The sequence below is a fragment of the Lagopus muta genome, chromosome 3 (genome assembly GCF_023343835.1).
Source record: "Lagopus muta isolate bLagMut1 chromosome 3, bLagMut1 primary, whole genome shotgun sequence".
Classification (NCBI taxonomy): Eukaryota; Metazoa; Chordata; class Aves; order Galliformes; family Phasianidae; genus Lagopus; species Lagopus muta.
The window spans coordinates 31,574,624-31,587,369 of record NC_064435.1 but is presented as its reverse complement, the minus strand read 5'-3'; the positions used below and the strand labels follow the sequence as shown (position 1 = coordinate 31,587,369).

The 12,746-nt window shown below is 45.8% G+C and overlaps 1 protein-coding gene across 1 annotated transcript; it reads right to left on the bottom strand.

The window, feature by feature from the left end:
* Positions 1 to 2: 2 nt before the first annotated feature.
* SBSPON (somatomedin B and thrombospondin type 1 domain containing) lies at positions 3 to 11,370 on the bottom strand. The gene is given in 7 exon segments (XM_048939591.1): positions 3 to 130; positions 839 to 1,015; positions 1,795 to 1,882; positions 2,483 to 2,677; positions 10,712 to 10,997; positions 11,000 to 11,140; positions 11,143 to 11,370. Coding segments are annotated over 7 exon segments (1,233 nt in total). The 3' UTR covers positions 3 to 12.
* Positions 11,371 to 12,746: the final 1,376 nt, after the last annotated feature.

Here is a 12,746-nt window from a genome sequence, read left to right as displayed (position 1 = left end):
TCTTTTGAACTCTTACGTAAAAATAAAACTGTGCACAAGGGGACACGAGCACTGCTCCAGTTGCCGAATCTTCTTCCAGGTTCCTTGGCACCGAGAGTTGCCAACTGCTTCCCAGTGTAAGATTTTACCTCTGAAACGTGACAGTAAATGAGGAATAAAAAATTGGTGCATTTACAAGCAACCAAAAAAAGTATACTTGTGTATCATTAACAGAAGACTAGAATTAAGATTTTAATTAGTTCATCTTGGTCTTAAAATGCTTTTGCTGTCATGATTCCTGTGAATATTCCAGAGCAGGCACTGTATTTCTTAGTATACAGGATGATTGGTTGAGTAAATGGTTATGTATGTATTGCGTAGCATCTTAATAAATGTACAGTTATATAGACATATGTACAAAAGATATACACTAAATAAAAAATCTATTGCAAATTGTAAACGTCTTATTTCAATATCAGCATTCTAGAAACTATATATAGTTTAAAGCTGAAATCTGATTTGGATTATGGTGGGAAGTACATTTTTCTAAGTAAAAGATCTCATACTTTTAAGAAGATCTGCACTACAGAAGTTGTGTTGTCCCTTTACAACAGTAAATAAAGCACTGAGACTTAATTCATGTATTGAAATTATTCACTGATTTCATCTGTGTTCGAAATGCATTAGTTCAAAGCCATCTCTGTGTGAACTGGAAGGGTATCTCTGAGCTCTGCGTGTGATACAAGCTGTTTCTTTTTTTAAGGCGTAATCAATACAGCTTTTAAAGAGGCCTTGAAAGGTCTAAAACTCTGTACTAGGTTCCAATACAGAGGAGACAGCAAAGAAAGGTTTTCTTTACCCATCTGCATTATGGCCATCTCCGGAACAGCGGTGTGTGTCAGTGTTCATAGCTGGAGGTTGGCAAAATACACAAACAGTATGTCCTTCTCGGAGGTACTGCATCCATCGAGCATACGGCCGAGTCTCCAAAGCACAGTAATGGGAAAGTGATTCTGTTTTAAATTCTACACAGTATCTGCTCAGAAGGGAGAGAGTTAAATTAGCTACAATAGATAAAGCATGAGAATTGAAATGTACTTACATATATTTCATTCAGGTGGAATTTATGAAGTGCAAGTTTGATGGCTGACAGCTAAAAAGTTTGTTTCTGACCCTAACCTAATTAATGGGTTCTTAAAAACATTAAGCAAATTGTTTCTCACATTCCATTCCCCTGTCCAGTACTTTATGTATTATCTCACTTTCTGGTTGTGTTCCATATTCTTAAATTACATTGGAGAACGTATCTCAATAACCTGTATTTTTTTTTCATGACTGCTAGAAGAATAAATGGAAAAGAGGCTTCAAGAGTGCATATAAGCTTTATTGTTCTGGGCAAAGCATTATGAGCATTATGGAACCAGTGATAACACTCTGCTAGTATCCAAAAGAGGTCTTCACTGCTTTTCATTTTCTGTTAAAAACAAGGACTTAAGACAGATTGCATTTAGCCCATTTTGTTTGCTCAGAGATCTGATTTCTTGGGCTTAAACTTGTGGATATATTCAGTTTTGGTTTAGCCTTATTTGTGGATTTGCTTTGAGAAGCATCTATCCTCAAATTTGCTGTGACCACAATACCTAATTCAGGACAACTAGAAATTAACAAAAAACATCTAGAAAATGCAAATGACCTGCAGGAGACAAAAACAAGCTGTAGTCTGTTGAATTATGGCAAATTTAATTAAGTTTTTCTCTCTAGACAGATATTGGCTATGAAACAAGATGACCCACATGCATATGATAAATAGATTACCCAGTTTCTTTGTCAGAGGGCCAGGGGGATGATGCTGCTCTCAGTTTTCTTTCTTTACCATATTCAGAGGTAGTTATGAAAGCGGGAACTGGGGAAGAAAACAGGCAGCAAGACACAGTTGAGTCATATTTCAATTAGTGTAACAGTGGATACATGAATCAGGAACTTGTGGATGGTGATGCTGACAAACTTATTGAAAAAGTGATAAAGGATTGGCAACATTGGACCTCACAGCTAAGTTCTCTCTGTATAATGTACCTAGAAATGGCTGCCATCTAGTCCACAAGGACACAGGATGGGCTGGAATATTACAATGATCTCTGTTTCCTGTTTCATAATGAACTTATGTTCTAACTTTGCAGAGAGATAACTTGATAGTTAATGTGGGGCTTAAATCAAGAAACTGAAGAAATGTGTGCAGCTCAGTTGTCTATTTAATAGAAATTAGTCAAAAGCAAGCAGTAACTTGACAGCAGAAAATAAGGATGAAGGTGTTCAGGTTGGATGGGGTCCTGGGCAAACATCCAGTGGGTGGTAACCCGGGTGATTCTGTGATTCTGTGATTCTGTGTAACCCTGCCCACAGCAGTGGGCTTGGAACCAGATGATGTTTTAGATCCCTTCCAACCTAAGCCACTCTGTGATTAAGTTGCATTTTCAATCAAATAATCCAGATAAAGAGAGAATACCGTGTTCATGTCCACAGTCCTGCCCCTGGTAAGTCAGGTATTCCAAGCAGCCAGCCTTCTCCTCCAGCGCAGGACAAGGTTCCCCAGCATTTGTAGGTTCCTGTTGCACATAGCGCCTACGTATTCGCAGACTGGGTTTACATTGTTCAGCACAGCCACTCCAATGACTCCACTCCCCCACGATGCATGGATGAGCTGAAAAGCAGTAGTAAACACATAGCTAATAGTTAAGACTTCTGTTTGATCCTAATTGCTCTCCAAATCTAAAGTAACAAGACAAAGCCATGTTTGTTTTTTTTTTTAACATGCAATTTTGATTTTGTTTATTCTCAAAATATTGCAGGGATGTGTGTATCACATTTGTGTGTTTGTGTATATACAGATGCAGACAATTAAACATAATAAAATATTTAGAAATGTAATCTCGGGCCCTTTTCTTCTGATTTCCAGTTAGAGAACAGTCCACTGAATATGTGAATTTTAGTCCACGTGGATCACAGACTTTCTACAAATTTGACCCAAATGGGTTCCAAAACGCTATGAGGAAACTGCCATTATTTTGCAAGGGAACTCTGAATCATAAGAAACAACAATTCCCTCACGGTTTTGTATTCTGTGGTATTTTTCTGATGTCTGTTGAAACCATTAGCTCACTTAGGGATTTTGACACCTTTTTTTATTTGAGGCCATGCAGGTCTATATATCACCAAATCATAGGGGCTGGGACGGACCTCTGCAGATCACTTTGTCTAAGTCCCTGCTAAAGTAGGTCTCGTGGAGTAGGTTGCATGGGAAAGTGTGAGCAAACAACCTGCTGTTATATGAGCACTTGGTATAAGAAGCAAGCCTGACATAGAGATTGCCACCAATTTGTATCAATCCAAACCAGAACAAGCAAACACGTGTATCTCTAACTTTCAGAAAGTGTAGACAGTTGATGGAAGACGGATTATTGCAGATAGTAAAAATAGACCATTTTTACCTTTCCAAATATATCAGCTTTAGAAAGGGAAATCACTGAATAGTGGACAGTGATGGAAGCCCAGGCTAATTCCCAAGTACACTCAGTGATGGACTGTGAGGTCACCGATGAAGGGGTTGTGACATCAGCACGATGTGACCTCGCTGTATAAATTCAAGTACTGTCAGACTTGTGTCCAGACTCCAGCTGAGCGCATCTGTGAGACTTGGAGTGCTGAATGAGGCCTTGGTTGGGTTGTGCTCTTGGGCTGCTGGCAGTTCTTGGTGCCCATCCCACAGCATCACCAGTGTTACCCCAGCCCTGCCTGGTTCAGGCAGCCAGGTGCCCACAGGGTGCTCTTGCAGCAGCAGAGGTAAGCGCTGGGAGGACACAGCCCTGAGGTGGCCAGCGGGGAGTAAGGGCCATAGGAATTTGCTGCAGAGGGACAGGGGCATCGCTGCTGCCTGCTCCAGAGACAGAGTGACCATGGACTGCTCCCCTCTTCTTCAGTTTGTGATGCCTGCCGCCCACTGCAGCACAAGTGAGGGGGCAGTTTCCTGACTTCAACTCTCCCCAGCCCACCACATAGCCTGGGGCCACGGAGGTGCCATCGGACTGGACCTGCCCCTTCTATGCGCACAGTCCCACAGATGCAGCCTACATGACCCCTATCTGAAGAAGCTTTGCTACAGCTCTGCGCTCTGGTGGGCAAAGAAGAAGCTGAGATGTGTCATATGCAGGCACTAGTTAAGGGCCATCCAATATTCGGTGAGGTCAGACAATGATTACGTTGAATGTCCTGTCCTGCAGCCTGCAACACATTCTATGTCATTGATAAAGATGTTTAAGTGCACCAGTCCTAACATAGAGCCCTGGGGTACACCACACATCAGCTTCCATCTGGACATAGAGCCATTTACCACAGCCCTCTGGCTGCAACCATCCAACCAATTATTTATCCACTGAACAGCCCTCTCTTCAAATCCATCTCTCTCCAATATAGTGACAAGGATGTGGTGTCAGACCATGTCAAAGGCCTTGCAGAAATCCAAGCAGATAACATCAGTTGCCCTTCCATTGTCCATGATGCCATCACTTCATCACAGAATGCCACCAGTCTGGTCACGCATGTAGCAACAGGATCAGGGTAAATGGCTTTATAGTGGAAGAAAGTAGATTCAGACTAGATATCAGGAAGAAATCTTTACTGTGAGGGTGGTGAGACACTGGTACAGGGTGTCCAGTGAAGCTGTGGATGCCCTCTTCCTAGAGGCATTCAAGGTCAGGCTGGATGGGGCTTTGAGCAACCTGGTGTAGTGGGAGGTGTCCCTGCCTACAGCAGGGGCTGGAACTAGATGGTCTTAAAGGACCATTGCAGTCCAAACCATTCTATGATTCTGCGACCTCCTCAGACACAGAGGTGACATTGAAAGGTCTGTAGTCCCCGGGTCTTCTTTTCCTCCTTTCTTAAAAATGGGGGAGACGTTTCCTCTTTTCCAGTCACTGAGGACTTTACCTGACACCAAAGACTTTTCAAATATGACAGGGAATATGCCCAGGTGTTCAGAGACTCCGCACTGGCACCCTACTGACACCATGAAAAATGCAACACCGTGAATTACTGTCCAAGCTTTTGTGAATATCTACAGTGCATTAACAGCCCATCTATCTATAGCTCTCAAGCTGCTCCTCAGCCTCATGATGGGCCTACTTATTCAGTTTCCATTTCTAAGGTGTAGATAAGGTATAGATTTCTGCATTTGAGTGAAAACCATCAGGACCTGACATGATGGTGAAAACAAACAGCAGACAAATCTCTTGTCATTAAAAGAAGATATAAAGCACAGTGACTGATATTTTGTATCCTATCTTAAGAACTTTCTTTTTCTCGGCTAAATCATAAATGTATTTGTGAAGGCTGATAATCCACCCTACTGGCCCTCACTTCCCTTAAAGTAACACAATGATGTCATCAAATAATGTAAAGACTGAGCCGTGATTTCATGTTTGTTGCTTTTCACAGCCTTTTCAGCAGAGACAGAAATGACAGACTAAGCATCTGCTGGTTTTGGTACTGTCTCAAAACTGAGAAACATTCAAGATCTACCATATTTGTTACCCTCTAGTCATTTCCTTATTTTATATTCTGTGCTGTGTCTACCAACAGTGGTGTAATCCTTGTAGCTCTCATTTATGTTAAGCATGATATACCATCTATACTTCTCCCTTCTCTTGAATTTTCCATTTATATTCTGGCAAAACAGTACCCCTGTCTTAACCTAGCTAGTGTAAACACAGACAATGTGTCAGCTATCTTCCATGTAGACGCAGATATCTTCACTAGAATAAAATGTTTTGCAGTCTGATTGCCAGAAAAGAGGTGATGGGCGCGTTGCTCCTGAGAATGAAGCTCTGAGACAAGCAAATCTTCATTTGTCCATTAACCTCCCAGAACAAAACACAACAATCACGTCACATCTTCATGAGACTGAATTTCCCTTAGCTTCACCTCCACGAACCCCAAGTTTTAAAAACTCTGTGGCTCAACAACTTCATTTTTAGTAGTCAAAGAGAATACTGCAGCTCTTCAAAATGAGCACTGATCCCCCAGGGACTGGATGAATGTAACACTAAAGGTGCTTACTGACAGAACAAGTACAACTCCTCCAAGGAGAAACTCTATGTCCACACAGCCATGGCAGGCAGAGCAGTAAAAGTAAGAGAAATGGCTCAAGCATTGGTGTCCATCAAGAAGACCCTCTGAGGACAAGCAGTAGTTTCTCTACACGAAGAGCACTTACCCTGTGTCCTCCCAGGACATTTAACCTGAGCATCAGCCCACTGCCAGCAGCTTTTCCTGGGAGCTATGTGGAAAGGTGACCCAGGCTGAGCAGATGTATTCCTCTAGGCCATTTCCCTTCTTGTAAGCACATCTGTCTGGTAACTGCACACCATGGTCCTGGATGAGCCAGGAAAGGCTGTGTCTCCTGCTTACCTCAGCTGTGAAGTACTGTGTACTGATCCATGCTGCTTCCCTCAGCATCATTAGCTGCTTTTTGTCCTCTGATAAGCTTATTTTTTTCAATTTAATTATAATTAACGTCATGTAATTGAAATACTATCAGAAATAGTTTTATAAAAACCTGAACATGTCTGTCTTAATATTACAGTTTCTTATTGATTTGGAAATTCCCCAGTTCTTCAGTGTTTTCACTGCACTTTGCAAATAGACTTAAAATTTTTTTTTGTGCAGTATGAATCACACTTTGCTTTCTCAGTCTTTGCCTCTTAAAGGCAGGTCTTCAGCATGGTACCTTGGGAATAGCACAAAATATATTTTATAATCAGTGTTTGGGATATCTTACACTGGTTCTGAATTGTTTGGAATCTTGCCTCTCATTAACTACACCTAAATGAAGCTTCTGCCTTTTCCACTAACATGCAATGGGAATATACCACATGTTTTGGATCACATTTTTTCCTAAATTTCCTGATTACAACTTCAATCCCCACAGGAAGCTTTACAGCTTAACCATTAGTTATGTTCTTTTATCAGTGTTGCAGGAAACCGACGGGACCAACACAGTCATTCAGAAAAACACTGCATGCCCTCTGGGATGCTGCCAGTATGAGACACTGGGAAGAAGCAATTAAGCGCAATAACCTCTGGTGTTTGTGACTGGTTTTGTAGGACAGAAATCTCTGGGTTTCCTCTCCCACCAATTCTCTAATTTCTCAGAGCACTACAGATATCATAAAGCAGGTAAAACCCCTGACAGAGGCTACCTGGCAGACGTCCATACCACACTATTAGAGTTCCCCTGCACTCCTCTCTCACTTTGCCAGACCAACCTGCCCAGTTTATGGGTGACTCAACAGCCATGGGCAGGCAAGTGGCCAGGGATGCTGCACCTCACCTTTAATGGGCTTGATACTGCTAACTGAAAGAGAACCAGAGAGCATCCCTGGGGACTCAAGCACTGGCTGTCCACCCAGATTAATCATTGGCATCCCCTGGCATTTGCTGCTACTTACTGATAAACACTTTCCCCAACATCCGGGGTATGATCAGTAGAACAATGAAGGAAGCTGGGATGGAAAAAACTGCATCAGACATTGATTCAGCAGGCACTGCGCTCCAGCACCTCTAGAGCCCTCAGGTTGCACCTCAAAGCACATCACAGACACAATGTGTCTTTTTATTTAACTGTACAAGCACTGATGTTGATGCCTCCCACAGCTTAACACCACCAAGAGTGCAGGATATAACCATCATCTAGCCTGGCTTCCTTATCTGCTGACTCTGTTCCAAGCTAGCTATTAATGACCTGCAGAAGTAAGAATTTCCATGTAATTTTAATCCCACATTAGCACCCTCACATGCAGATAACATCATGGCTGCATCACATTTTCCACACAGAAAACTCCCAAAGGGATTTAGCAGCTGCATAACAAATAAAGGGATGACTTTATGTCTTCCTGGAATTAAACCAAGCTGACAGTGAAATACTGGTCATCTGTAGCAATATATGGCAATTTTATGATCATAAAGATTTAGAACAAGAAGTCTGAATTGCCTCAGTCATGTGAAATAATAAGAAAACTGGGTTGCTAGAATGGAATTCAGCCAGAGGGATAATAATCATGTCACTTGCAGTCAATACCCAGAGATCATTAAGGGATAGTATATCAATTTTGTGCCTCATTGGAAAGATGTCATGTTCTCCAGCACAACAGAGAAATTGGTCCCAGAGCTGACATATAAGGAATGGTGCCATCTCTTGAAATAAAATAAAATAAAATAAGTAAAATAAAATCAAATAAATTATCAGAGACCCAGATCTACGTCTTCATGGTCTCTGTTTATGCTTTCACTGGTCCAGTTTAGTCAACCCAACACTGACAGATGATCACTCACTGAAAGAATGAGGACTAATTTGGAAGAGAAGGATACAAGATAAAGTAACGTGAAGGATGGGATGTGCTCAGGTACCTACCAAAATGTGCATGCTAATGAAGCATTTGGGGCTTCAAAGATACGCACAAAAAATTGCTTTGCTGTCCTATGAAACATAACTTGAGTGCTCAGGACTTTTTAATATATGTATATATTAAGGACTGCAAATCATACATTTTCTTCTGAGTTGCACTCTATTTAATTTCCTCTCATCTCTGGAACAAAAGGGATTACAGTATCTTCACTGAGTCACTGCAAAACACGCGTCATAGCATATACGGGTCTGTGGATTTTCTTAGAATAATCATTTCCATACAAGTGACATGGTCATTCTTTTTTCAAGCTTTCTCATTGGACAGTATTTACAAAAAGTCTTTGTTCATTGCTAGAACTGTAAGGAAATTTTTTAAAAAGTGTAAGGAAATTTACTTTAAAATTGTTAGACATAGGTTTGGCAGCCCCAGACTCCTGCTGAGCCATTCTATTTACGAAGTACCAGGCACAGAATGACTTTTAGGCATGAGAAAATTCAACCATAGTGTTGGCAGAACTCCCTGCCTTCCATTGGTTTCTAATGTTTTGGAGTATTGCTTTTGCACGATTCCTTGATCAAATATATTTAATGATGCAGGTATTTTACACTTTCCCCAAATACATTGTCCTGTAAAGTATTTGCAAACTGATGAAATGTCATTTCTGCTGAAGTCATAAGTAGAGAACAGGATGACAAAAAAATTGTAGCACAAGAACAGCTGGCCACCTTTCTCCACATTTCTGTTTGAACTTGTTTTATCTCTGCATTCAGAACAGCATTTCAGAGTGAACTAAGCCACAGGCACCCTTGGTTTCCATCAACTGAACTAAGAAAGGCATCATGGTGAATCTTCAAAATCCAACAGGAACAAAAACTACTTTAAACATGTAGACCATCCTCGTTTACACTGAAGAGTCCCACTTCATTAGAATTTTTGTTCACACCAGACATATTGCTGCTTGCAATAAAAAGTATCTCTCCATTTACCTTCGAAATAACTGTTTCCAGTGATCCATTTTGCAGTTTAGGGATGCATAAGCTATAGGACTGCCTGGCTGGGCTGCCAAAATGCTATCCTCCCACACCATACTCACAAATGTCCTGCTGCCCATGGCTGCACTAATACTGGTGCTTGTGGAGCCAGGCAGCAAGGGATTTACACCAGTCAGAAAAAGACACAGCAACAAACAGCATCAGCTTCCGAAGCTGGCCCACCAGCGGCCTCCACTCTGGTGCAGGCAGACAGACAGGCAGAGACAGACAGACAGACTCTGCAAGGCCCTCTGAAGTCTCACTAAGACTTCGCCTTCCCGCCCAGATCCAAAGTACCCAAAGTCCCCATGGGGCATGGATCACAGTGCGAGGCCACCACCACTGGGCTCAAGACAAAGAATACCACATCGCTAATAACAAGGTACCTGTTCAGAGTTGCGGAAGGAAAACTGTCCAACCAGAACCTTTCACACACATCTCCTTCAGAGCTCTGGTGTCAGCTCTTCTGCTCAGACAGCCGTGCCCACTCCCCATGCCAGGCAGCCACAGGCCGGCTCAGGTCCCGCAGCGCAGCCGCCATGGCGCCGAGCCCGCTGATACGCCCCAACTGGCAGCACTGCGCTGCCCAGGCGATGGCCTGACGGATGCAGGCTGGCACAGCTCCAGCCAGCTCGGAAGGGCCGCCGTGCTGCCTGAGGCCTCACTCTGTGCCAGAACACGAGGGCAGCGTCCTGCTTGGTGGCGGAGCAGAAGCAGACCATCTCCGCTCGTGGGCAGCACTGCCCAGGCAGCCCAGCCTCCCCTTGCCAGCTCCTGCCCCCATAAACGGGGCCTCTCTCAGGGGTTCCCCAAGATGTTTGCTGTTTGTTTGGTTGCACGTGAGGAATCAGCTCAGCAACCCAGCAGTCCTGTGTCCCCACTCTAATGGCTGTGCACTGGGGATGAGCGTGAGCAAGAAGTGCTGCGTTCCGGAGGGAAAAACAACGTCTGACAGCAGAGCTCAGGCAGAGCTGACCCACAAACCTGACCAGCACGCAGCGTGGGCAGCCCTGCAACAAGTCTTCAGTGCCTCCTCATCGAGCACCTGCCTGCTCCTGGCCGTGCCCTCGCCCCTGGGCTGCTGACAGCAGGAACCGACGTGTCCCTTGCAGCCCGAAGAGGCTGCCGCACACCCAGGAGAGCTCCCAGCCAGCGGAGCCCCAGCGGCAACGAGCAGCCCACTCACGGCCACTCTCGGGGTGATCCCACCCGGGGCACGGGACGGGGCCGGCCCACGGCACTTACCCGGGCACGCTTGGCTGTGGTCGTGGCAGCAGTCCCGGGTGCGCCGGCATCCTCCGTCGCAGTAGCAGCTCCCGTAGCCCCCGTCCTCCCGCCAGCCGCTGCTGACACACGCGGCGTCCCGGCCCTGGCAGCACCGCTCCGAGCAGCTCCCGTCGGCCCCGGCCCATAGCCGCCACAGCAGCCCCAGGCACAGCGCTCCGCTCAGCGCCGCGCCGCCCATAGCCCCGACGGCCTCCACCGAGACCCGGCGGCGCGGGGCGGGCTGGGCAGGCGGGCGGGCGGGCGGGCGGCGGGGCGGGGGGGTTGCGGCCGGGGAGGCTCTGCCCGGCCCTTCCCTGCCCGGCTCTCCCTGCCCCGGCAGCCGCGGGCTCTGTGCAAAGTGGAGGCATGTGAGAGGTGTGGGGCTGGAGCGCGTGTTGCTGGAGGTGACGCTCCAGCGCGATAGTGACCTGCACAGCGATGTGCCGCACTGAGTCGTCCTGAATAGCCATGACCCTGCATGCAGTAATCATCGTCACGGAATCATAGAATGGCTTGAAAGGGACCTTAAAGTCCACCGCCCGGTTCCAACCCCCTGCCATGGGCTGGTTGCCATCCACCGGCTCAGGTTGCCCGGGACCCCATTCACCTGGCCCTAAACGCCTCCAGGGATAGGGCATTTATACCTCCTCAAGGCAGTCTGTGCTAGGGCCTCATCAATCCCTGAGTGAAGAATTTCTTCTGAAGCCACTCTCTTTCACTGTAAAGCCATTATTCCTTAGGCTATCACTACACTTGCTGATAAAAGAGTCCTTCCCCATCTTTCCTGTGGACTCCTTTGAAGTACTGAAAGGCCCCAAGGAGGTCTCTCTAGAGCTTTCTCTCCAGGTTGAAGAAGCCCAGCACCCACAGACTGTCTTCATAGGAGAGGTGCTGAAGCCCTCTGATCATCCTCAAGACCCTCCTACAAACCCACTCCAACAGCTCCACATCTTTCTCATGCCAGGGGCCACAGGTCTGGAGACAGTACTTCAGATGGGGCCTCACAGGGGCAGAGTAAAGGGGAATAATCACCTCCCTTACCCTGCTGGCTACCCCTCTTTTGATGCAGCTCAGGATACTGCTGGCCTTCCGGGCTGCAAGTACACTCTGCTGGCTCACGTCAAGCTTTTCATCTTCCAGGACCCCCAAGTCCTTCTCTATCTCTAGGCTCCTCTGTATCCCCTCCTCACCCAGAATGGATACATGTTTGGGATCACCCAGACCTGGGTGCAGCACCTTACACTTCACCTTGCTGAACTGCATGTTGTTCCCTGTGGGTGGTATCCCTTCCCTCCAGCATGTCAGTATCACAGAACTATGGAATAGCTGAGGGTGGAAGGGATCTCTAGAGGTCAGATGATCAAGCCCATTGCTCAAACAGTGTCACTTAGAGCAGGTTGCCCAGGAAATTATGTCATGTTTGCCAAACGATGTCCCTCAAATCCACATGTGGGTGATGACACCCACACTGCGCACAGCAGTGACCCTCATAGCAATGTCCCTCATAGCTGTGTTCCATACACTGCACACACTGTGATGACCTTTGCAGTGGTGTCCCCAGCTGGACTGATAAATGCTGCAATGTCCCACACAGCTGTAGCCCACTTTGTCCCACTCGCATAGAATCACAGAATCACAAGGTTGGAAATGACCTACAAGATCATCTAGTCCAACCTTCTCATCACCATTGCCACCACTAGCACATGTCCCACCATGTCCCATACAGCAGTGACACGGACCACAGGGACCTACAGTAGCAACCCACAGTGTTCTCCACAGCAGTGTGCTGCACAACGTCTTTCACAGCAATGTCCCACATTGTACTTACTCCCACAGCTACGTCCCTCACAGCAGTGCCTACACCCTGATGACTCACAGCAGCATCCCACATAGTGATGTCCCACACAGTGACATCCCACACAGCTATGTCCCACACAGCAGTATTCTGCACAGTAGTGACTCATGCAGTCGTGACCTGCACAGCTGCCCCTGAGCATCCTGTCCACTTCCACGC